Source organism: Nerophis ophidion, linkage group LG08 (assembly GCF_033978795.1).
Source record: "Nerophis ophidion isolate RoL-2023_Sa linkage group LG08, RoL_Noph_v1.0, whole genome shotgun sequence".
NCBI lineage: Eukaryota > Metazoa > Chordata > Actinopteri > Syngnathiformes > Syngnathidae > Nerophis > Nerophis ophidion.
In genome coordinates, this window is record NC_084618.1 from 14825618 (window position 1) to 14849423 (window position 23806).

The 23806-nt window shown below is 41.0% G+C and overlaps 1 protein-coding gene across 2 annotated transcripts; it reads left to right on the forward strand.

Annotated features, from left to right (window-relative positions):
• The first annotated feature begins 1871 nt into the window (after nt 1-1871).
• Nucleotides 1872-23771, forward strand: trim23 (tripartite motif containing 23). 2 transcript variants are annotated; one of them, XM_061907794.1, is made up of 11 exons: nt 1872-2036; nt 4058-4220; nt 12756-12877; nt 12944-13222; nt 13289-13471; nt 15297-15512; nt 15582-15716; nt 15777-15906; nt 19000-19110; nt 21263-21387; nt 21458-23771. In XM_061907794.1, exons 1-11 carry the CDS (start codon nt 1902-1904, stop codon nt 21635-21637), a joined length of 1779 nt encoding a protein of 592 aa, XP_061763778.1. In that variant the 5' UTR covers nt 1872-1901; the 3' UTR covers nt 21638-23771. The 2 variants fall into 2 exon arrangements, with proteins under 2 accessions (XP_061763778.1, XP_061763777.1); XM_061907793.1 differs by having other exon boundaries at nt 12756-13222.
• Nucleotides 23772-23806: the final 35 nt, after the last annotated feature.

Below are 23806 nucleotides of genomic sequence, written 5' to 3' on the forward strand. Positions count from 1 at the left end.
AAAGCGTCTGCCAAATACTTCAACATAAATAAACATATATAGACACTGGATAGTCTTTATATCAGCTAAAACCACCAATCTGTTTCACTGGATTTTTCAGAGTTGATTTGTGACGAACCCCAAGATGCAGAAAAACAGGAAAACATTATTTAATTAAAATATTAGAACAAGAACAAATAAATAAATAAATGATAAATGGGTTGTACTTGTATAGCGCTTTTCTACCTTCAAGGTACTCAAAGCGCTTTGACACTACTTCCACATTTACCCATTCACACACTGATGGAGGGAGCTGCCATGCAAGACATGACGAGGTTGGTACTAGGTGGGGATTGAACCAGGGACCCTCGGGTTGCGTGCGGCCACTCTCCCACCGCGCCACGCCGTCCCAAACCAAAGGGGTACAACCAAAAGCGCGCACGAGGCGGATAACAAACTAAGGGAGCTAGCATGGGAGCTAGAAAATAAAAGGAGCTTAACATGGAAGTTAGCAAAAACAAAAAGGGTCTAGCGTGGAAGCTAGCGGGTAGCGAGCGGGAAAACAGAAGTCGTAACGTGTAGTACAAAACAAACTGGAAGCAGGGAACAAAAAACTGTTAGGTTTTTTGTAGGGAATAAATGATGAAAAAAAACACTTAATTGAACAGTTTAAAAGAGGAAAAAACACGAAAAAAATTTAAATACATTTTTTAAACATAGTTTATCTTCAATTTCGACTCTTTAAAATGTATAATTCAACCGAAAAAAAATGAATAGAAAAACTAGCTAATTCGAAACTTTTTGAAAAAAATAAAAAAATATATTTATGGAACATCATTTCCTGATTAGTATTAGTTTTAGGATTTTGATGACATGTTTTAAATAGCTTATAATCCAATCTGCACTTCGTTAGAATATATAACAAATTGGACCAAGCTATATTTCTAACAAAGAGAAATCATTATTTCTTCTAGATTTTCCAGAACAAAAATTTTAAAAGAAATTCAAAAGACTTTGAAATAAGATTTAAATTTGATTCTACAGATTTTCTAGATTTGACAGAATAATTTTTGGGAATTTTAATCATAATTAGTTTGAAGAAATATTTCACAAATATTCTTCGTCGCAAAAAAACAGAAGCTAAAATTAATGATTAAATTAAAATGTATTTATTATTCTTTACAATAATTAAAAAAAATACTTGAACATTGATTTAAATTTTCAGGAAAGAAGAGGAAGGAATTTAAAAGGTAAAAAGGTATATTTGTTTTAAAATGCTAAAATCATTTGGAAGGTTGTAGTTTTTTTCTCCAAAATTGTCTTTCTGAAAGTTATAAGAAGCAAAGTAAAAAAAATACATGAATTTATTTAAACAAGTGAAGACCAAGTCTTTAAAATATTTTTGGGGATTTTCAAATTCTATTTGAGTTTTGTCTCTCTAAGAATTAAAAATGTCAAGCAAAGCGAGACCAGCTTGCTAGTAAATAAATACAATTTAAAAAATTGAGGCAGCTCACTGGTAAGTGCTGCTCTTTGAGCTATTTTTAGAACAGGCCAGCGGGCGACTCATCTGGTCCTTACGGGCGACCTGGTACCGCGTTGGTGACCCCTGAAATAAACTTTATTTGTTTGGCAACACTAAATTGGCCCTAGTGTGTGAATGTGAGTGTGAATGTTGTCTGTCTATCTGTGTTGGACCTGTGATGAGGTGGCGACTTGTCCAGGGTGTACGCCGCCTTCCGCCCAATTGTAGCTGAGATAGGCGCCAGCGCCCCCCGTGACCCCAAAAGGGAATAAGTGGTAGAAAATGGATGGATGGATTATCCTGTAAAAATAAACAAAAAAATCAAATAAGGCCAAACCGGAAGTGCAGGGAAGCTCCTCCCGCGCAGGCGCAGTGGTCCGCGCGCAGCTGTCGCACAATGGCCGCCTCTGCTGCGGGAATAAACAAGCAGGGCGCCCTGGCCTCCATCACCTCCATCACATCCGGCACCGGCCCCACCACCATGGAGCCGTGCGGCCGACACGGCAGGGCGGCGAGCGGAGGCGCGGTTAAGGTCGGCGTGTTTATTCAAACTTGGAAAGACAAAAAAAAAATGGCGGTGTTTGGGGGCGATTTTTTTTCCTCCCCAGGTTTTTTTTTTTTTCGCGCTTTGCTAAAATGTCATAAATGGACAGCTGGCGTCCTTTAAAACCACATTTGACTACGACGTGTCCGAACACCTGCTTTGTGGACAACACCTGTTTGTTTGTAGGGCTGCACATGCTACATGCTACATGCTAACGGTGCTACATGCCTCTCCGCCGCTAGTTGGCGCCAAAGATGAGGCGTTCAAGGCCTACTGAAATTAAAGTTTCTTATTTAAACGGGGATAGCAGGTCCATTCTATGTGTCATACTTGATCATTTCGCGATATTGCCATATTTTTGCTGAAAGGGTTTAGTAGAGAACATCGATGATACAGTTTGCAACTTTTGGTTGCTAATAAAAAAAGCTTTACTTGTACCGGAAGTAGCAGACGATGTGCGTGTGACGTCACATCTGAACATTGTTTACAACCATGGCCACCAGCAGCTAGAGCGATTCGAATCGAGAAAGCGACAATTTCTTCATTAATTTGAGCGAGGATGAAAGATTTGTTTTTTGATTGATTGATACTTTTATTAGTAGATTGCACAGTTCAGTACATATTCCGTAAAATTGACCACTAAATGGTAACACCCGAATAAGTTTTCAACTTGTTTAAGTCAGGATCCACGTTAATCAATTCATGTATACTCTAGCCTTTAAATAGACTCCCTTTTTAGACCAGTTGATCTGCCGTTTCTTTTTTTTCTCCTATGTCCCACTCTCCCTTGTGGAGGGGGTCCGGTCCGATCCGGTGGCCATGTACTGCTCGGCTGGGGACATCTCTGCGCTGCTGATCCGCCTCCGCTTGGGATGTTTTCCTGCTGGCTCCGCTGTGAACGGGACTCTCGCTGCTGTGTTGGATCCGCTTTGGACTGGACTCTTGCGACTGTGTTGGATCCATTATGGATTGAACTTTCACAGTATCATGTTAGACCCGCTCGACATCCATTGCTTTCCTCCTCTCCAAGGTTCTCATAGTCATCATTGTCACCGACGTCCCACTGGGTGTGAATTTTTCCTTGCCCTTATGTGGGCCTACCGAGGATGTCGTAGTGGTTTGTGCAGCCCTTTGAGACACTAGTGATTTAGGGCTATATAAGTAAACATTGATTGATTGATTGATTGATGGATGAGGAAAGTTAGAGTGAAGAACTTACAAAAAAAAAAAAAAGAGACGACGGCTCCCGACGGCAGCAGTGGGAGCGTTTCAGATGTAATTAGACACATTTACTAGGATAATTATGGAAAATCCCTTATATGCTTATTGTGTTACTAGTATTTTAGTGAGATTATAAAGTCATACCTGAAAGTGGGATGGCTGCGGCAAAAGCCAGTGTCTCTGAAAGGAAGCCGAGGAGCCAAGATCACAGCTGCCTTTTCGAGCTGCAGGATGAGGTCGCGTAATCCACTGAAGTCTTTGGTAAGAGCCGACTTAATATCACAATTTTCCCAGCCAAAAAGTTGCTGGATGACGTCGAGAAACATGTTCGCTTGACCGCTCTGTGTTAAACCTTCACAACAAACAAAGAAACACCGGCTGTGTTTGTGTTGCTAAAGGCAGCTGCAATCCACCGCTTTCCACCAACAGCATTCTTCTTTGACGTCTCCATTATTAATTGAAGAAATCGCAAAAGATTCAGCAACACAGATGTCCAAAATACTGTGTAATTATGCGATGAAAAGAGACAACTTTTAGCCGTGTGTGGTGCTGTGCTAATACGTCCCCTCCAACTAATAACGTCACAAACACCCGTCATCATACGCGTCATCATTCCGCAACGTTTTCAACAGGAACATTTACAATTGCAATTTATTAAACTAAAGCGGCCGTATTGGCATGTGTTGCAATGTTAATATTTCATCGTTGATATATAAACTATCAGACTGCGTGGTGGCTAGTAGTGGCTTTCAGTAGGACTTTAATGTTGCGCATGCACTCACTCACAGGTGCTGGAGTGCGGCGTGTGCGAGGACGTCTTCTCCCTGCAGGGGGACAAGGTGCCCCGCCTCCTGCTGTGCGGGCACACCGTGTGCCACGACTGCCTCACCCGCCTGCCACTCCACGGCCGGGCGGTGCGTTGCCCCTTCGACCGGCAGGTCACCGAGCTGGGTGAGCGCCTCGCCTTCAAAATAAAGTCACGTTGCCATGTCCAAAAAAGGTAGAATGACAGAATTTTGCCCAACTGTTTTCCTTCCAGAAGAACCACGATGCCCAAAAATCTAACGTGCTAATCGTTGACTGGCAAATGGAGCGAAAATTGCTCGCGGGCTACTAGAGCGGTAATCGCTAGCTAACTTAAATGCCAACATGAACACAATAGTAAAATCAATGTTTTTATTTTAAACTACCGTGCTAATCGTTAGCTGGCAAATAGAGCGAAAATTGCTGGCGGGCTACTAGAGCGTTAATCGCTAGCTAGCTAGCTTGAATGCCAACATGAACACAATAATATAAGTAACGTTTTTATTTTAAATTACCATGCTAATCGTTAGCTGTCAAATAGAGTGAAAATAGCTCGCTTGAATGCCAACGTGAACACAATAATATAAGTAACGTTTTTATTTAAAATTTCCGTGTTAATCGTTAGCTTGCAAATAGAGCATAAATTGCTCGCAGGCTACTAGAGCGTTAATCGCTAGCTAGCTTGAATGCCAACATGAAAACAATAATTAACGATTTTATTTTAAACTACCGTGCTAATCGTTAGCTGGCAAATAGAGCGAAAATTGCTCGCGGGCTACTAGAGCGTTAATCGCTAGCTAGCTGGCTTGAATGCCAACATGAACACAATAATATAAGTAACGTTTTTATTTTAAATTACCATGCTAATCGTTAGCTGTCAAATAGAGTGAAAATTGCTCGCTTGAATGCCAACGTGAACACAATAATATAAGTAACGTTTTTATTTAAAATTTCCGTGTTAATCGTTAGCTGGCAAATAGAGCATAAATTGCCAGCAGGCTACTAGAGCGTTAATCGCTAGCTAGCTTGAATGCCAACATGAAAACAATAATTAACGATTTTATTTTAAACTACCGTGCTATGGTAATCGTTAGCTGGCAAATGGAGCGAAAATTGCTTGCGGGCTACTAGAGCGTTAATCGCTAGCTAGCTGGCTTGAATGCCAACATGAACACAATAATATAAGTAACGTTTTTATTCTAAATTACCATGCTAATCGTTAGCTGTCAAATAGAGTGAAAATTGCTCGCTTGAATGCCAACGTGAACACAATAATATAAGTAACGTTTTTATTTAACATTTCCGTGTTAATCGTTAGCTGGCAAATAGAGCATAAATTGCTAGCAGGCTACTAGAGCGTTAATCGCTAGCTAGCTTGAACGCCAACATGAAAACAATAATTAACGATTTTATTTTAAACTACCGTGCTAATCGTTAGCTGGCAAATAGAGCGAAAATTGCTCGCGGGCTACTAGGGCGTTAATCGCTAGCTAGCTGGCTTGAATGCCAACATGAACACAATAATATAAGTAACGTTTTTATTTTAAATTACCATGCTAATCGTTAGCTTTCAAATAGAGTGAAAATTGCTCGCTTGAATGCCAACGTGAACACAATAATATAAGTAACGTTTTTATTTAAAATTTCCGTCTTAATCGTTAGCTTGCAAATAGAGCATAAATTACTAGCAGGCTACTAGAGCGTTAATCGCTAGCTAGCTTGAATGCCAACATGAAAACAATAATTAACGATTTTATTTCAAACTACCGTGCTATGGTAATCGTTAGCTAGCAAATGGAGCAAAAAATGCTCGCAGGCTACTAGAGCGGTAATCGCTAGCTAACTTAAATGCCAACATGAACACAATAATATAATTAACGTTTTTATTTTAAACTACCGTGCTAATCGTTAGCTGGCAAATAGAGCGAAAATTGCTCGCGGGCTACTAGAGCGTTAATCGCTAGCTAGCTGGCTTGAATGCCAACATGAACACAATAATATAAGTAACGTTTTTATTCTAAATTACCATGCTAATCGTTAGCTGTCAAATAGAGTGAAAATTGCTCGCTTGAATGCCAACGTGAACACAATAATATAAGTAACGTTTTTATTTAAAATTTCCGTGTTAATCGTTAGCTGGCAAATAGAGCATAAATTGCCAGCAGGGCTTCTAGAGCGTTAATCGCTAGCTAGCTTGAATTCCAACATGAAAACAATAATTAACGATTTTATTTTAAACTACCGTGCTATGGTAATCGTTCGCTGGCAAATGGAGCAAAAATTGCTCGCAGGCTAATAGAGCGGTAATCGCTAGCTAACTTGAATGCCAACATGAACACAATAATCCAATTAACGTTTTTATTTCAAACTACTGTACTAATCCTTAGCTGGCAAATAGAGCGAAAATTTCTAGCGGGCTACTAGAGCTGTAATCGCTAGCTGGCTTGAATGCCGACATGAACACAATAATACAAATAACAATTTTATTTTAAACTACCGTGCTATGCTAATCGTTAGCTGGCAAATAGAGCGAAAATTGCTCGTGGTCTACATGAGTGGTAATCGCTAGCTATCTTGAATGCCAACATGAACACAATAATACAATTAACGTTTTTATTTCAAACTACCGTACTAATCGTTAGCTGGCAAATAGAGCGAAAATTTCTAGCGGGCTACTAGAGCGTTAATCGCTAGCTAGCTGGCTTGAATGCCAACATGAACACAATAATATAAGTAACGTTTTTATTTTAAATTACCATGCTAATCATTAGCTGTCAAATAGAGTAAAAATTGCTCGCTTGAATGCCAACGTGAACACAATAATATAAGTAACGTTTTTATTTAAAATTTCCGTGTTAATCGTTAGCTGGCAAATAGAGCATAAATTGCTAGCAGGCTCCTAGAGCGTTAATCGCTAGCTAGCTTGAATGCCAACATGAAAACAATGATTAACGATTTTATTTTAGACTACCGTGCTATGGTAATCGTTAGCTGGCAAATGGAGCGAAAATTGCTTGCGGGCTACTAGAGCGGTAATCACTAGTTAACTTGAATGCCAACATGAACACAATAATCCAATTAACGTTTTTATTTCAAACTACTGTACTAATCCTTAGCTTGCAAATAGAGCGAAAATTTCTAGCGGGCTACTAGAGCTGTAATCGCTAGCTGGCTTGAATGCCGACATGAACACAATAATACAAATAACAATTTTATTTTAAACTACCGTGCTATGCTAATCGTTAGCTGGCAAATAGAGCGAAAATTGCTTGTGGTCTACATGAGTGGTAATCGCTAGCTATCTTGAAGGCCAACATGAACACAATAATACAATGAACGTTTTTATTTTAAACTGCCGTGCTAATCGTTGGCTGGCAAATAGAGCGACAATTTCTAGCGGGCTACTATAGCGGTAATCGCTAGCTAGCTTGAATGCCGACATGAACACAATAATACAAATAACAATTTTATTTTAAACTACCGTGCTATGCTAATCGTTAGCTGGCAAATAGAGCGAAAATTGCTCGTGGTCTACATGAGTGGTCATCGCTAGCTATCTTGAATGCCAACATGAACACAATAATACAATTAACATTTTTATTTCAAACTACCGTACTAATCGTTAGCTGGCAAATAGAGCGAAAATTTCTAGCGGGCTACTAGAGCGGTAATCGCTAGCTAGCTTGAATGCCAACATGAACACATTAATACAATTAATAATTTTATTTTAAACTACTGTACTAATCGTTAGCTGGCAAATAGAGCGAAAATTGCTTGCGGTCTACAAGAGTGGTAATCGCTAGCTAGCTTAAATGCCAACAGGAACACAATAATATAATTCATGTTTTTATTTTAAACTATCATGCTAATCGTTGGCTGTCATCTAAAGCTTTAATCGCTATCTAGTTTAAATGCCAACATGAATACAACAATTGAATTATTCATGTTTTTATTTTAAACTCGCATGATAACCGTTTGCCGACAACAAGTGTGCTAATCGCTAGCTGGAAAATTACGCTTTAATCTTTAGCTAGCTTAAATACCAACATGAATACAATAATAATAACTGACAGATAGTTGGCTGATCTTTACTTTGAGACGCGTAGCAAAGCCTGCATTTTTTATTTCTTCTCTTTTTTTACAGCCAATCTTTCAGCTCCCATGTCTGTAGATGACCAAACTTTACTTTAAGACGTGTAGCGAAGCCTGCATTTATTTGTTTATTTTTTTACGCTCAAACTTTCAGCTTCCTTGCTGGCAAATAACTGGCTAAACTTTACTTTAAGACGTGTAGCGAAGCCTGGCTATTTCCTTTTTTTTCGGTCGAACTTTCAGCTCCCACGCCTGTAGAGGAGTAAACTTTACTTTAAGACATGTAGCGAAGCCTGCATTTATTTATTCATTAATGTTTTACGCTCCAACTTTCAGCTCCCTGACTATCAGACAGTTGGCTGGACTTTACTTCAAGACGTGTAGCAAAGCCTGCATTGATTTATTTTACGCTCCAACTTTCAGCTCCCTGACTGACAGATGGTTGGCTAAACTTTACTTTCAGACGTGTAGCGAAGCCTGCCTCTTGTTTTTTTTTAATGGTCGAACTTTCAGTTCCCACATCTGCAGATGACTAAGCTTTACTTTAAGATGTGTAGCGAAGCCTGCATTTTAGTTTTTCTTACAATCAGACTTTTAGCTCCCATGTCTATGGATGACAAAACTTTAATTTAAAGCATGTAGCGATGTATTTTTTGGCTCAAACGTTCAGCTCCCAGATGGTTGGCTGAACTTCACTTTAAGACGCGTAGCGAAGCCTGCCTCTTTTTTTTCTTTTCTTTTTACTGTCAAACTTTTCAGCTCCCACATCTGTAGATGACTAAACTTTACATTAAGACATGTAGCGAAGCCTGCATTTAATCATTTTTTTACGCTCCAACTCTCAGCTCCCTGACTGACAGATTGTTGGCTGAACTTTACTTTAAGACGTGTAGCAAAGCCTGCCTTTTAGCTTTTCTTGCAGTCAGACTTTTAGCTCCGCCGCCTGTAGCTTTGCTTCAAGACGTGTAGCGAAGCCTTCTTTCTTAAAGACGTGTAGTGAAGCCTTTCTTTTTTTTAACGATTAAACTTCCAGCTCCCACGTCTGTAGATGACTAAACTATACTTTAAGACATGTAGCGAAGCCTGGATTTATTTATTGTTTACGCTCTAACTTTCAGCTCCCTGACTGACAGATAGTTGGCTTAACTTTAAGTTAAGATGTGTAGTGAAGCCTTTCTTTTCTTTAGCGATCAAACTTTCAGCAGCCACATCTGTAGCTGACTAAACTGTACTTTTAAGACATGTAGCGAAGCCTGGATTTGTTAATTTTTTTACGCTCCAACTTTCAGCTCCCTGACTGACAGATTGTTGGCTGAACTTTACTTTAAGACGTGTAGCGAAGCCTGCCTTTTAGCTTTTCTTGCAGTCAGACTTTTAGCTCCACCGCCTGTAGCTTTGCTTCAAGACGTGTAGCGAAGCCTTCTTTCTTACAGACGTGTAGTGAAGCCTTTCTTTTTTTAAACGATTAAACTTTCAGCTCCCACGTCTGTAGATGACTAAACTATACTTTAAGACATGTAGCGAAGCCTGGATTTATTTATTTTTTACGCTCTAACTTTCAGCTCCCTGACTGACAGATAGTTGGCTTAACTTTAAGTTAAGATGTGTAGTGAAGCCTTTCTTTTATTTAGCGATCAAACTTTCAGCAGCCACATCTGTAGCTGACTAAACTGTACTTTTAAGACGTGTAGCGAAGCCTGCATTTATTAAATTTTTTACGCTCGAACTTTCAGCTCCCTGACTGACAGATAGTTGGCTGAAATTTACTTTACTTTAAGACATGTAGCGAAGCCTGCATTTATTTATTTTTTTACGCTCGAACTTTCAGCTCCCTGACTGATGGATGGTTGGCTGAACTTTACTTTAAGATGCGTAGCAAAGCCTGCCTTTTAGCTTTCCTTGCAATCAGACTTTTAGCTCCCTCGCCTGTAGCTTTGCTTCACAACGTGTATCGAAGCCTTCTTTAAAGAACTGTGGTGAAACCTTTCTTTTTTTCATAATTTTTCAGCTCCCGCATATGTAGATGACTAAGCTTTACTTTAAGACATGTAGCGAAGCCTGCATTTAATAATTTTTTTACGCTCCAACTTTCAGCTCCCTAACTGACGGATGGTTGGCTGAACTTTACTTAAGACATGTAGCGAAGCCTGCCTGTTTTTTTTTTTCTTTTACGATCAACCTTTCAGCTCCCATGTCTGTAGATGACTAAACTTTACTTTAAGACATGTAGCGAAGCCTGCCTTTATTTATTGTTTTACACTAAAACTTTCAGCTCCCTGACTGATAGTTGGCTGAACTTTACTTCTAGACGTGTAGCGAAGCCTGCCTTTTAGTTTTTTTTGCAGTCAGACTTTGTAGCTTTGCTTTAAGACGTGTAGCGAAGCTTTCTTTCTTACAGAAGTGTAGTCAATCAATCAATCAATCAATGTTTACTTATATAGCCCTAAATCACTAGTGTCTCAAAGGGCTGCACAAACCACCACGACATCCTCGGTAGGCCCACATAAGGGCAAGGAAAACTCACACCCAGTGGGACATTGGTGACAATAATGACCCAGTGGGACGTCAGTGACAATGATGACTATGAGAACCTTAGAGAGGAGGAAAGCAATGGATGTCGAGCGGATCTAACATGATACTGTGAAAGTTCAATCCACAATGGATACAACACAGTCGCGAGAGTCCAGTCCAAAGAGGATCCAAGACACAGCAGCGAGAGTCCCGTTCACAGCGGAGCCAGCAGGAAACCATCCCAAGCGTAGGCGGACCAGCAGCGCAGAGATGTCCCCAGCCGATACACAGGCGAGCAGTACGAGGCGAGACGTAACAAACGCATGGATAATGATCTCAGCGTCTTTAGTGGACAGAATGGAGCGAATTTTAGCGATGTTACGGAGATGAAAGAAGGCCGTTTTAGTAACGCTTTTAATGTGTGCCTCAAAGGAGAGAGTTGGGTCGAAGATAATACCCAGATTCTTTACCGTGTCGCCTTGTTTAATTGTTTGGTTGTCAAATGTTAGAGTTGTATTATTAAATAGAGTTCGGTGTCTAGCAGGACCGATAATCAGCATTTCCGTTTTTTTGGCGTTGAGTTGCAAAAAGTTAGCGGACATCCATTGTTTAATTTCATTAAGACACGCCTCCAGCTGACTACAATCCGGCGTGTTGGTCAGCTTTAGGGGCATGTAGAGTTGGGTGTCATCAGCATAACAGTGAAAGCTAATACCGTATTTGCGTATGATGTCACCTAGCGGCAGCATGTAGATGCTGAAGAGTGCAGGGCCAAGGACCGAACCCTGGGGAACTCCACACGTTACCTTAACGTAGTCCGAGGTCACATTGTTATGGGAGACACACTGCATCCTATCAGTAAGATAAGAGTTAAACCAAGACAGGGCTAAGTCTGACATACCAATTCGTGTTTTGATACGTTCTAATAAAATATTATGATCGACGGTATCGAAAGCAGCGCTAAGATCGAGGAGCAGCAACATAGATGACGCATCAGAATCCATCGTTAGCAATAGATCATTAGTCATTTTTGCGAGGGCTGTCTCCGTGGAGTGATTTGCCCTGAAACCGGATTGAAAGGTTTCACATAGATTGTTAGACGCTAAGTGTTCATTTAACAGCTCCGCAACAATTTTTTCAAGGGTTTTTGAAATAAAGGGAAGGTGAGACACCGGTCGGTAATTTACCATGAGGTCAGGATCGAGGTTAGGTCTTTTAAGAAGAGGATGAATAACCGCTTTTTTGAATGCTAGGGGAACAGTGCCCGAGGAAAGTGATAAGTTTATAATATTTAGCACTGATGGACCTAATAATACAAAGAGCTCCTTGATCAGTTTCCCAGGAAGAGGGTCAAGTAAACATGTTGTCTGTTTTATTCCATTTACACGTTGTAACAATTCCTCTAATGTTATTTCCTCAAAACGGGAGAAACTATTTTGGAGGGCAGTATCCGCCGTATATACCATTGTGTCAGTGTTAATAGAACCCCGTTGTAGCTGGGACGCATTGTCTTTAATCTCCTTTCTAATGACTTCAATTTTCTTACTAAAGAATTGCATAAAGTCATCAGCTGAGTGGGTTGTGTAGTGAAGCCTTTCTTTTTTTTAACGATCAAACTTTCAGCTCCCACATCTGTAGATGACTAAACTGTCCTTTAAGACGCGTAGCGAAGCCTGCCTCTTTTTCTTTTTTACGGTCGAACTTTCAGCTCCCAAATGACTAAACTTTACTTTAAGACATGTAGCGAAGCCTGGATTTATTTATTTTTTACGCTCCAACTTTCAGCTCCCGGACTGACGGATAGATAGTTGGCTTAACTTTAAATTAAGACGTGCAGCGAAGCCTTTCTTTTCTTTAGCGATCAAACTTTCAGCAGCCACATCTGTAGCTGACTAGACTGTACTTTTAAGACATGTAGCGAAGCCTGCATTTATTTCTTTTTTTACGCTCAAACTTTCAGCTCCTGACTGACAGATAGTTGGCCGAGCTTCGCTTTAGGATGTGTAGCGAAGCCTGCTGGTATTCGTAGTCCAAAGATGACATGACTACAAGCAGGGCTCACCTTGTCTGTGTGTCCAGGGGACTCTGGAGTCTGGGGTCTAAAAAAGAACTTTGCCCTGCTGGAACTCCTGGAGCGTCTGCAGAACGGCGCCAGCAACCAGTCGGGCGTGGCAGAGGACGCCCTGACAGGGATGGGAGAGGTGAGAAAAGCCTCACTTCCTGTCCGACAAGCAGACGCCATAACCCCCCCTCCCTTCTCGCCGCAGTGCGTGATCCGCTGCGACGAGGACGAGGGCCACACGGCCACCATGTACTGCACGGTGTGCGCCACCCACCTGTGTGCCGAGTGCTCGCAGCTCACCCACTCCACGCGCACGCTGGCCAAGCACCGCCGCGTGCCGCTGGCCGACAAGCCGCACGAGAAGACGCTGTGCCCGCAGCACCAGGTCCACGCCATCGAGTTCGTGTGCCTGGAGGAGGCGTGCCAGCCGGGGCCGCTCATGTGCTGCGTGTGCAAGGAGTACGGCAAGCACCAGGGTCACAAGGTCCACATCGCCGCCATAAACCATGTCATCGCTCTGCGGGCGTCTCACCCGTTCTTCCTCTCGCAGCACGCCGTCCTGGAGACGGAGGCCAATCAGATCCGGGCGTCCATCTTGGACATGGCGCACTGCATCCGCACCTTCACGGAGGAAGTGTCCGAGTACTCCAGGAAGCTGCTGGGCATCGTGCAGCAAATAGAAGGCGGCGAGCAGATCATAGAAGACGGCGTGGGCATGGCGCACACTGAACACGTGAGAACGGAGTTACCAATGTGCCCACTAGAGGGAGACACTTTTCACTCTGCTCTTGTGCACTTATCCACATTTTACACTGTAAGGAGCACTTGTCCAATGTAATAGATGTCATATACCACATACAACAGGGGTCACCAACGCGGTGCCCGCAGGCACCAGGTCGCCCGTAAGGACCAGATGAGTCGCCCGCTGGCCTGTTCTAAGAATAGCTCAAATAGCAGCACTTACCAGTGAGCTGCCTCTATTTTTTAAATGTTATTTATTTACTAGCAAGCTGGTTTTGCTTTGCCCGACATTTTTAATTCTAAGAGAGACAAAACTCAAATAGAATTTGAAAATCCAAGAAAATATTTAAAAGACTTGCTCTTCACTTGTTTAAATAAATTAATTTCTTTTTTTTTTACTTTGCTTCTTATAATTTTCAGAAAGACAATTTTAGAGAAAAAATACAACCTTAAAATGATTTTAGGATTTTTAAACACATATACCTTTTTACCTTTTAAATTCCTTCCTCTTCTTTCCTGACAAATTAAATCAATGTTCAAGTATTTTTATTTTTATTGTAAAGAATAATAAATACATTTAAATTTAATTCTTCATTTTAGCTTCTGTTTTTTCGACAAAGAATATTTGTGAAATATTTCTTCAAACTTATTATGATTAAAATTCAAAAAAATTATTCTGGCAAGTCTAGAAAATCTGTGGTATCAAATTTGATCTATTTCAAAGTCTTTTGAATTTCTTTTAAAATTTTTGTTCTGTAAAATCTAGAAGAAATAATGATTTGTCTTTGCTAGAAATATAGCTTGGTGCAATTTGTTATATATTCTAACAAAGTGCAGATTGGATTTTAACCTATTTAAAACATGTCATCAAATTTTTAAAATTAATCTTAATCAGGAAAAATTACTAATGATGTTCCATGAATTCTTTTTTTAATTTTTTCAAAAAGATTCGAATTAGCTAGTTTTTCTCTTAATTTTTTTCGGTTGAATTTTGAATTTTAAAGAGTCGAAATTGAAGATAACCTATGTTTCAAAATGTAATTTTCATTTTTTTCCTGTTTTTTCCTCTTTTAAACCGTTCAATTTTAGTGTTTTTTACGTCATTTATTCCCTACAAAAAAACCTTACGTAAAAGGAAAAAAATGTACAACGGAATGACAGACAGAAATACACATTTTTTTTATATATATATGTATTTATTTATTAAAGGTAAATTGAGCAAATTGGTTATTTCTGGCAATTTATTTAAGTGTGTATCAAACTGGTAGCCCTTCGCATTAATCAGTACCCAAGAAGTAGCTCTTGGTTTCAAAAAGGTTGGTGACCCCTGACATACAACAATGTAATAGATAGATAGTACTTTATTGATTCCTTCAGGAGAGTTCCTTCAGGAAAATTAAAATTCCAGCAGCAGTGTACAGAGTTGGGATCAATTTAAATAAAAGTAAAAAGTAAATAATGGGGGTTCAAATGGAAACAAAATAGAGAAATATTACAATAAGAATAAAAACTAAAAAGCAACAATGGGAATAAAAATATAACAGTAAAATAAGACTATAACAAGATATAGTAGGCAGTAGTGACCATGTTATGAAAACGTATTGCACTGTTAGTTTTGCATCCGCTGTCATCCTAGTACCCCCCTTAGTAATAGATGTCATATTTCACATACAACAATGTAATAGATGTCATATTTGCTAGGTTAGCCTATTCTTTGAAGAAGAAGAACGATAAAAACAGATTTAAACACATTTGAACTAATATTAAGATGTGTAGTGAAGCCTGCTTTTCTTACTGACCCGGTCTTTCCTGCTCAGGTCCCCGGCACAGCAGAGAGCGCTCGCTCCTGCGTGCGCGCCTACTTCGCCGACCTCCACGAGACGCTGTGTCGGCAGGAGGAGATGGCGCTGAGCGTGGTGGACGCCCACGTGCGAGAGCGGCTGATGTGGTTGCGGCAGCAGCAGGAGGACATGACCATCCTGCTGTCCCAGGTGTCCACCGCCTGCCTGCACTGCGAGAAGACGCTACAGCAGGTGAGATCAGCGCCCGTGTCCACGTGACGGAAAAGGAGGCGCTTTAACGCGGCGTCCCGCCCATCTCAGGACGACTGCCGGGTGGTGCTGGCCAAGCAGGAGATCAGCTGTCTTTTGGAGACGCTGCAGAAGCAGCAGCATCAGTTCACCGAGCTGGCGGATCACATCCAGCTGGACGCCGGCATCCCCGTCACCTTCACCAAGGTAGACTCCTCCGCACACCCCGGGGGGCCACCAGGTCCTTAATCAGGGTCGTGTTTGCAGGATAACCGGGTCCACATCGGGCCCAAGATGGAGATCCGCGTGGTGACCCTCGGCCTGGACGGCGCAGGAAAAACCACCATCCTCTTCAAGCTGAAACAGGACGAGTTCATGCAGCCCATCCCAACCATCGGTACGCTTCTTTTCTTGTTACTCACTCGGGCCCGCTCGCTTCTTTAATCTGTCCCGCCAGATGGGGACGGCGTGGCGGGTTTGGAGAGTGGCTGTGCCAGCAACCTGAGGCTTCCTGGTTCAATCCCCACCTTCTACCATCCTAGTCACGTTTTGATCGATTGATTGATTGAAACTTTTTTTAGTAGATTGCACAGTACAGTACATATTTCGTACAATTGACCACTAAATGGTAACACCCGAATAAGTTTTTCAACCTGTTTAAGTCGGGGTCCACGTTAATCAATTCATGGTAACGTCCGTTGTGTCCTTGAGCAAGACACTTCACCCTTGCTCCAGATGGGTGGTGGTTAGCGCCTCGCATGGCAGCTCCCGCCATCAGTGTGTGTGATTGGGTGAATGTGGAAATAGTGTCAAAGCGCTTTGAGATCCTTAAAAAAAAGGTAAAAAAGCGCTATACAAGTGTAACCCATGTCATCGGTTCAACAAGGCATTGCACCGCGCTCTCAAATTCATCTAAAATCTGAAGGCTACATATTTGCTGCCATTTTGTGTACTTTTTAAGAATAGCACAGCATTTACGTGTATGACACAATCCAAACAACCTTCCCTAGTCATGGTGCAAACATTTTTTTTTTTTAAATACCGTATTTTTCGGACTGTAAGACACATTTTTTTTTTCATAGTTTGGCCGGGGGTGCAACATATACTCCCGGGCGACTTATTTGTGAAATTATTAACACATTGTGACGGCCTCAAACCGTCGTCTTGCGGGTTCCCAGGACCACCAAGGAAGGACATGACTTCGAGCAGTTTGACTTTGTTTATTTTTCAATAAACACCTCAGTCCAGGTCGCCTTTCCGCTCCTCTTTTCCGTTCGCTCGTCGTCTGTCTTCGGCTCTCCTCCTCTCTCGCTTTGCGTCAGCTGCACTCCTGCTTCTTCCAGTCCCTCCGCCTCTCTCCCCGATGTTCACGGCTGCCGCCCTTTTAACCAGTGCGAGAGGATTGCATGATTGTCCCCAGGTGCGTGATCTACGCACCTGATCTTAATTGAAGCTTCGCTACCGGTGCGCCCCGCCTCGCCGCTCGCTCGCCGTCACTGCCATTTTGGGCAGCGGGCCCTGCCTGTCTGTCGGACCGTTGGCTCCGCCTCTCCACACACATTACCGTAAAATATCAAATAATATTATTTATCTCATTCGCGGAAGAGACAAAAAAAATGTCAGCAATCGTTACACACACACGTCTACCAATAAGAATTTGGCGGAGAAGGGTCATGGCAGAAGTGCATTGTGGGTCACGGAATGCTAACTGCTATAAGCTACTAGCGTAGCTATTAAAATGGGTCACTTCATCGTTGGCAGTAAGTTATAAAAACTGAGAACAAAAATGGCACCGAAAAGGAAATCACTGAACATTGTAAATATTATTTAAAAAAATGTCCAAACACCATAAAAAATTCTAAAATACACCTATTTAAATCCAGGTTACATTTAACTCTAAAGGCTTAGCGGACACATGCGTGGACAGCATCTTTTAACGCTTATTTCCAAATGTGTGTACACTACTGAATTGGGGTCTTATGGCCACTTATGTGGACACTTATACTGCCATCTGGTGGTATCAGAAGAGTAAAACATACAATGGAATTTAGGAAAAAAGTGTAAAAATAAGAATTATCAAGTCATTAAACATGAAGTACACATTTGTGTACTTATGGACTAAGTACATCATACAGTGTTTTAGATAAGGTGGTGACTCTCCAGGGGGAGGGGACCGGGGAAGGGAGTGGGTGGGTGTAAGGATCTGTGTAACTCGGCCTGTCGCCATCACGTCTCCATCTCGTCGCTGCCACCACAGCCTGGGGGGCAATAGACTACAGACTGCGGTGAAGTCGCGTGAAGAAGCCTTCAACTTTTGCTTGTGTTTTCCGCTCCATTTGCTGAATGGCAATATACGATATATATATCTCCATATATAGATACTAAAATAATGACTTACAAAGTCAAATTAATGACTTACTGTAAGTAAGCGTTTGAAATAGAGTTAAAAGTGGGGCCACATGCTCAACTCCATCCATCAATCCATTTTCTGCCGCTTGTCCCTTTTGAGGTCTCTGCTTAATTTATTACAGCATTTGGGAAGCCTGTAGTTGATTTTTATTATGTAAATGTTATATTTTTATCAGCATGTGATAGCAGGGACCCTGCCATTCAAAACTAGGCTGTTACATTACTAATGATTAATGTAACTATAGCTGAAAAAAAATAGTACAATAGCAATAAAAGAGATTATTCATCCCTGAACACCATGGAGTTCATGTGGGCTTACTGATGCAATTACATTATTATATATACTATCAGAGACAGAAACTCTTCATTTAACATAATGTAGTTTTTTGCTGCTTCAACACAGAAAAAGGTCTAGTGAAATAACTTAGTTTTTAACTGTAAGTCAATATTGCTTGTCTTTCTCTCAGACAGACAGGGCTTTGCTGTCCGTAACACACACACACACACACACACGCACGCACAGTGAACTAACGTTACGCTAAAAGCCAATTAGCCTTCACCTGCCTCAAGAACTGCGAGCGAGCTGAGCTGCCGCTTGTTTCTAGAACGTCAACGGGCTCATAGTGATGTTACTAGTAGTTGACTGGGAGGTGTTTATTATCATTTGGGGAGAGTCCGCTGCCTTACCTGCGCCCTGAATACGCACTGCTGATTGGCTGTTACCGCTCTGCGTGTAACCAACCATATGGTTGTGTGGGTGGGACAATACTGGGTGCTGCAGAGACGTACTGACAGAGGCAGACGCAAAAACCCTGTCATATTAAAAGATCATTCTTAGTTTTTATTCTAATTAGGGTCCAATAAGCCCAAATAGCAAAGAGAAATTTAAAAAAAGCATGTAAACAAACAGCTTGGGGCTTAAGAAGTGAAAATAAAAATGTTTACATTTGATATAATTTCCTCCTGCTTCCTGTTTTCCATCAGTCATATAGGATCGATAATCATCGCCATCGGTTAATATCAAACACTTACATGGTGATACAGTTTCCAGCCTTGCCACTCATCACATGTGTTTGCCAAGGTTTCAACGTGGAGACTGTGGAGTACAAGAACCTGAAGTTCACCATCTGGGACGTAGGCGGGAAGCACAAGCTGAGGCCGCTGTGGAAACATTACTATCTCAACACTCAAGGTAGGATTGTGGCAGTTTTGTCCACGCGACCCATGTTCTTGTGTATCCAACATTAGCGGTGGTTCGATGCAACTTTCCATGCGATACCGATATAGGGGCTTGAATAGTGTGCCGATACCAATCATAGAACATACTTTATGTGGTGTGGAATGTTAGGGAAGGTTCAAACTATGAAAAACACTAACATATTTATTATTAACCAGTCTGGTATGGACTTATGCTGTCTTTGAGTTGAAGCGGTAATTGTTTTCTGGTAACACCTACTGTAGTGGTCACAATAATTTATGAAATGAAGCTTGTGGGGGACTAAGCTGTAGGGCGGGGTACTTTTTAGAGGCGGTATAGTACTGAATATGATTCAGTCAATATGATGGCAGTCACACATAAGAGGGACATGTAGACTGCAATATGATGGCAGTCACGCATAAGAGAGACGTGTAGACTGCAATATGATGGCAGTCACGCATAAGAGAGACATGTAGACTGCAATATGATGGCAGTCACACATAAGATGCACGTGTAGACTGCAATATGATGGCAGTCGCACATAAGATGCACGTGTAGACTGCAATATGATGGCAGTCGCACATCAGAGATACGTGTGGACTGCAATATGATGGCAGTCACACATAAGAGAGATGTGTAGACTGCAATATGATGGCAGTCACACATAAGAGAGATGTGTAGACTGCAATATGATGGCAGTCACACATAAGAGAGACGTGTAGACTGCAGAATGTTATTGGCATGTTACAAAGAAAGTAATCGATTGACCAGAATGTAGTCACAATCATTCGAGAAAATTGCTGTACAAATATAGGAATAGATTCGTAAAGACACGATGAATACTCATGTTATGAAAATAAAATCGTAATGTAAAAAAAAATAGTTGTACAACTACACAAAATATTTGTAAATACAACCTGAAAATAGGATTAGAATAAAGTCGTAACGTACAATTACAAAAATGTGCTTTATACGATACAGTTGTTGCCAGAAAACTACGTAATGTTACGAGAGCAAAGTCAAAAGGCTACAGGGAAATAGTTAGATAGATAGATAGATAGATAGATAGATAGATAGATAGTACTTTATTGATTCCTTCAGGAGAGTTCCTTCAGGAAAATTAAAAAAGTTGGTAATGTTACGATATGAAAGTTGTAAAATTACAGAAATGAATGATTACTGAATTTTCCGGACTATAAGGCGCGCTTAAAATACTTTAATTTTCTCAAAACGCAACAGTGTGCCTTATAACCCGGTGTGCCTAATGTGCGTAATAATTTTCATTGTGCTTACCGACCTCGAAGCTATTTTATTTGGTACATGCCGTCATAAGTGTGACCAGTAGATGGCAGTCTCACATAAGAGATAGGTGTAGACTGCAATATGATGGCAGTCACACATAAGAGATATGTGTAGACTGCAATATGATGGCAGTCACACATAAGAGATATGTGTAGACTGCAATATGATGGCAGTCACACATAAGAGATGGGTGTAGACTGCAATATGATGGCAGTCACACATAAGAGATAGGTGTAGACTGCAATATGATGGCAGTCACACATAAGAGATACATGTGGACTGCAATATGATGGCAGTCACAAATAAGAGATATGTGTGGACTGCAATATGATGGCAGTCAGACATAAGAGATATGTGTGGACTGCAATATGATGGCAGTCACACATAAGAGATATGTGTGGACTGCAATATGATGGCAGTCACACATCGGACATACGTGTAGACTGCAAAATGATGGCAGTCACCCATAAGAGAGACGTGAAGATTGCAATATGATGGCAGTCACACATAAAAGAGACGTGTAGACTGCAATATGATGTCAGTCACACATAAGAGATAGGTATAGACTGCAATACAATAGCAGTCACACATAAGAGAGACGTGTAGACTGCAATATGATGGCAGTCACACATAAGAGATAGGTGTAGACTGCAATATGATGGCAGTCACACATAAGAGATAGGTGTAGACTGCAATATGACTCAAGTAAACAAAGCCAAAATTTCATATGTTCCATTGACAATATAGAACATTGCAAACAGTACGCCCTATGGTATGTAAAATAGGGCAGTTTTTAAGGATAAAGAAAAGAGTGTTAACTATCTGCTGCCTGTGGCGCGCGCAGCCGTGGTGTTCGTGGTGGACAGCGGCCACCGGGATCGTCTGATGGAGGCACACGGCGAGCTGGCCAAGCTGCTGACGGAGAAGGAGCTCCGAGACGCCCTGCTCCTCATCTTCGCCAACAAGCAGGTAGCTGGGAGGTCAGCGGGCACCGTCAGGGCGGGCACAAACGCGTTAAGGTTCTTACCTTCTCCGGCAGGACGTCCCCGGCGTGGTGTCCGTGGAGGAGATGACGGAGCTGCTGGGCCTGCACAAGCTGTGCTGCGGGCGCAGCTGGCACGTCCAGGGCTGCGACGCCCGCAGCGGGGTGGGCCTCCACGAGGGTCTGGACTGGCTCTCCAGGCAGCTGGTGGCCGCCGGGGTCCTGGACGTGGCCTAGGACCTGCTGGACTGTGTGGAGACACTGGCAGGTACAGGTGTACTCACTACAACTACATGCTCATCACAACCAACTGAAGAGCTTTTATGTGCCACAATTCATGATCCGCATTCAAACTATCATTTATACTTTTTGTGAGGAAAAAATCTAAAATTAATTTGATCGAGACCATTTTTTTCATGACCGTTTTATTTGTTTAATGACCTTAATATGAAGAAATCCATCACTCAGTGTCAAAAGTGTAGTTTTTTATCGTAGCATTGCTAATAGCTCTTTTGCTAATTTTGCAGGTGTACACTTTAGCGTCAAACATTTAGCAGCTTGTTAGCATTGCTAACGTTAGTATGCTTGCATTTTTTAGCTAATTACATAGTTATACACAGTTTGGTACTTGAGAGTTACAGTTAGCATGCTAGATTTGTTTGGCTAGCCTTAGAGTCATATGCCAACTGTAATCGTGCTAAAGTTAGCACAGTCCTGTTAGCATGCTAGTTTTTTGCGGGGTTTTTAGCTCATATTTTTTGTTACATGACGACACAATCATTGGCACTTTAACTTAACCTGGCCGGCATGCTAACTGTTAGCATTTCAGTTTGGCTTTGGCTCTGGCACTGGCTCTTCAACTTGCACACTAAATTTCTACAAAAAATTGCATTTTGTAGTTCTTTAAAAAGTGTGTGTAAATGTGTGTGTGTATAGTAATGTATATATGTATGTGTATATATATATGTATGTGTATATATATGTGTGTGCCTATGTATATATGTATGTGTGTGTATGTATATATATGTATGTGTGTATATATCTATACGTATATACATATACATATGTGTGTATATATATATATATATATACATATTCATATTTATGTATGTATATATACATGTATGTATACATGTATATATACGTATGTGTGTGTGTGCGTGTGTGTGTGTGTATATATATATGTATATATATATATATATGGTGGCTGTTGTACTGGTTTTGAAAGAAAAAGTTTAGTTAATTATGTAGGTGGTACTTGATGAGTGTTACAGTTAGCATTTTAGCATGATAGATTTGTTCGGCTCACCTTGGCGTCATATTTTGGGATTTCACTAATGCTAACTGTGATCATGTTAACATTAATATGCTGCCTTTTTTGGCTAATTATGTAAGATACATTCCTTGGTACATGAAGAGTGTTACAGTTAACATTTTAGCTTACTAGATTTCTTTGGCTGACCTTAGAGTCATATTTTAGGATTTCACTAATGCTAACAGTAATTGTGCTACAGTTAGCATGGTTCTTAGTTTTTTGGGTTTTTTTAGCTCATATTTTTTGTTACATGACGCTATCTGGCCAGCATGCTAACTGTCAGCATTTCAGTTTGGCTTTGGCTCTTCAACGTTCACACTAAATTTCTACCAAAAATGCATTTTGTAGTTCTTTAAAAAAATATATAAATGTTGTACTGGTTTTGAAGGGAAAAGTAGAAAAAGTTTGGGCGCCCCTGACTTCGGGCATTAAACATTTAAAGCGGTCATTGAACACACACATTCTGTCAGGAAATAAGGAGAATTATTTCACAATCTAACAAATGAATGGACAATTTCATACTTAAATTATTTGACTTTGGCACAAAAACTGCCTCCATAGTAATTACTCTAAACCTTTTGGTGTACATTTGGGGCGTTAGCAATAGCAGCTTTTCTTTCTTGGGGGTCTTCAGAGTTGTCGTGCTCTCTGTTACACAACAACAACGTTTACTGACATTGTATTTATGAGGGACTTTTACCCGCCTACCTTTTTGTTTGTTTTTGCACGTGAACTGGGTGGAGCGCACTGGTTTGCTGCCTGGCCATCATTCAGTGGATTCTTAACAGACTTTCATCCCCTCCAGTATTAATTGTTGAGCATCCTTCTGTGACGTAATGTGAAATGACTTTGTCTCGTTAGCCAGGACGTGGCTTCATGACTACTTGTATAGATGATATATAACACCTCAATAAACGCTGTTTTCCACATAGTTTGCAACTAAAAAACAACAACGTAGAAGCACAAGGCGCCTCTAAGAAAACCTTTGTTGCCATCCCACCCGGCTTTTGTAAATAATTCATATTGTGATGCTGTAAAATAAACTAATTGACCCTATTTTGTCTCCCTGGGACTTTTTTCTTTTTTTTTTA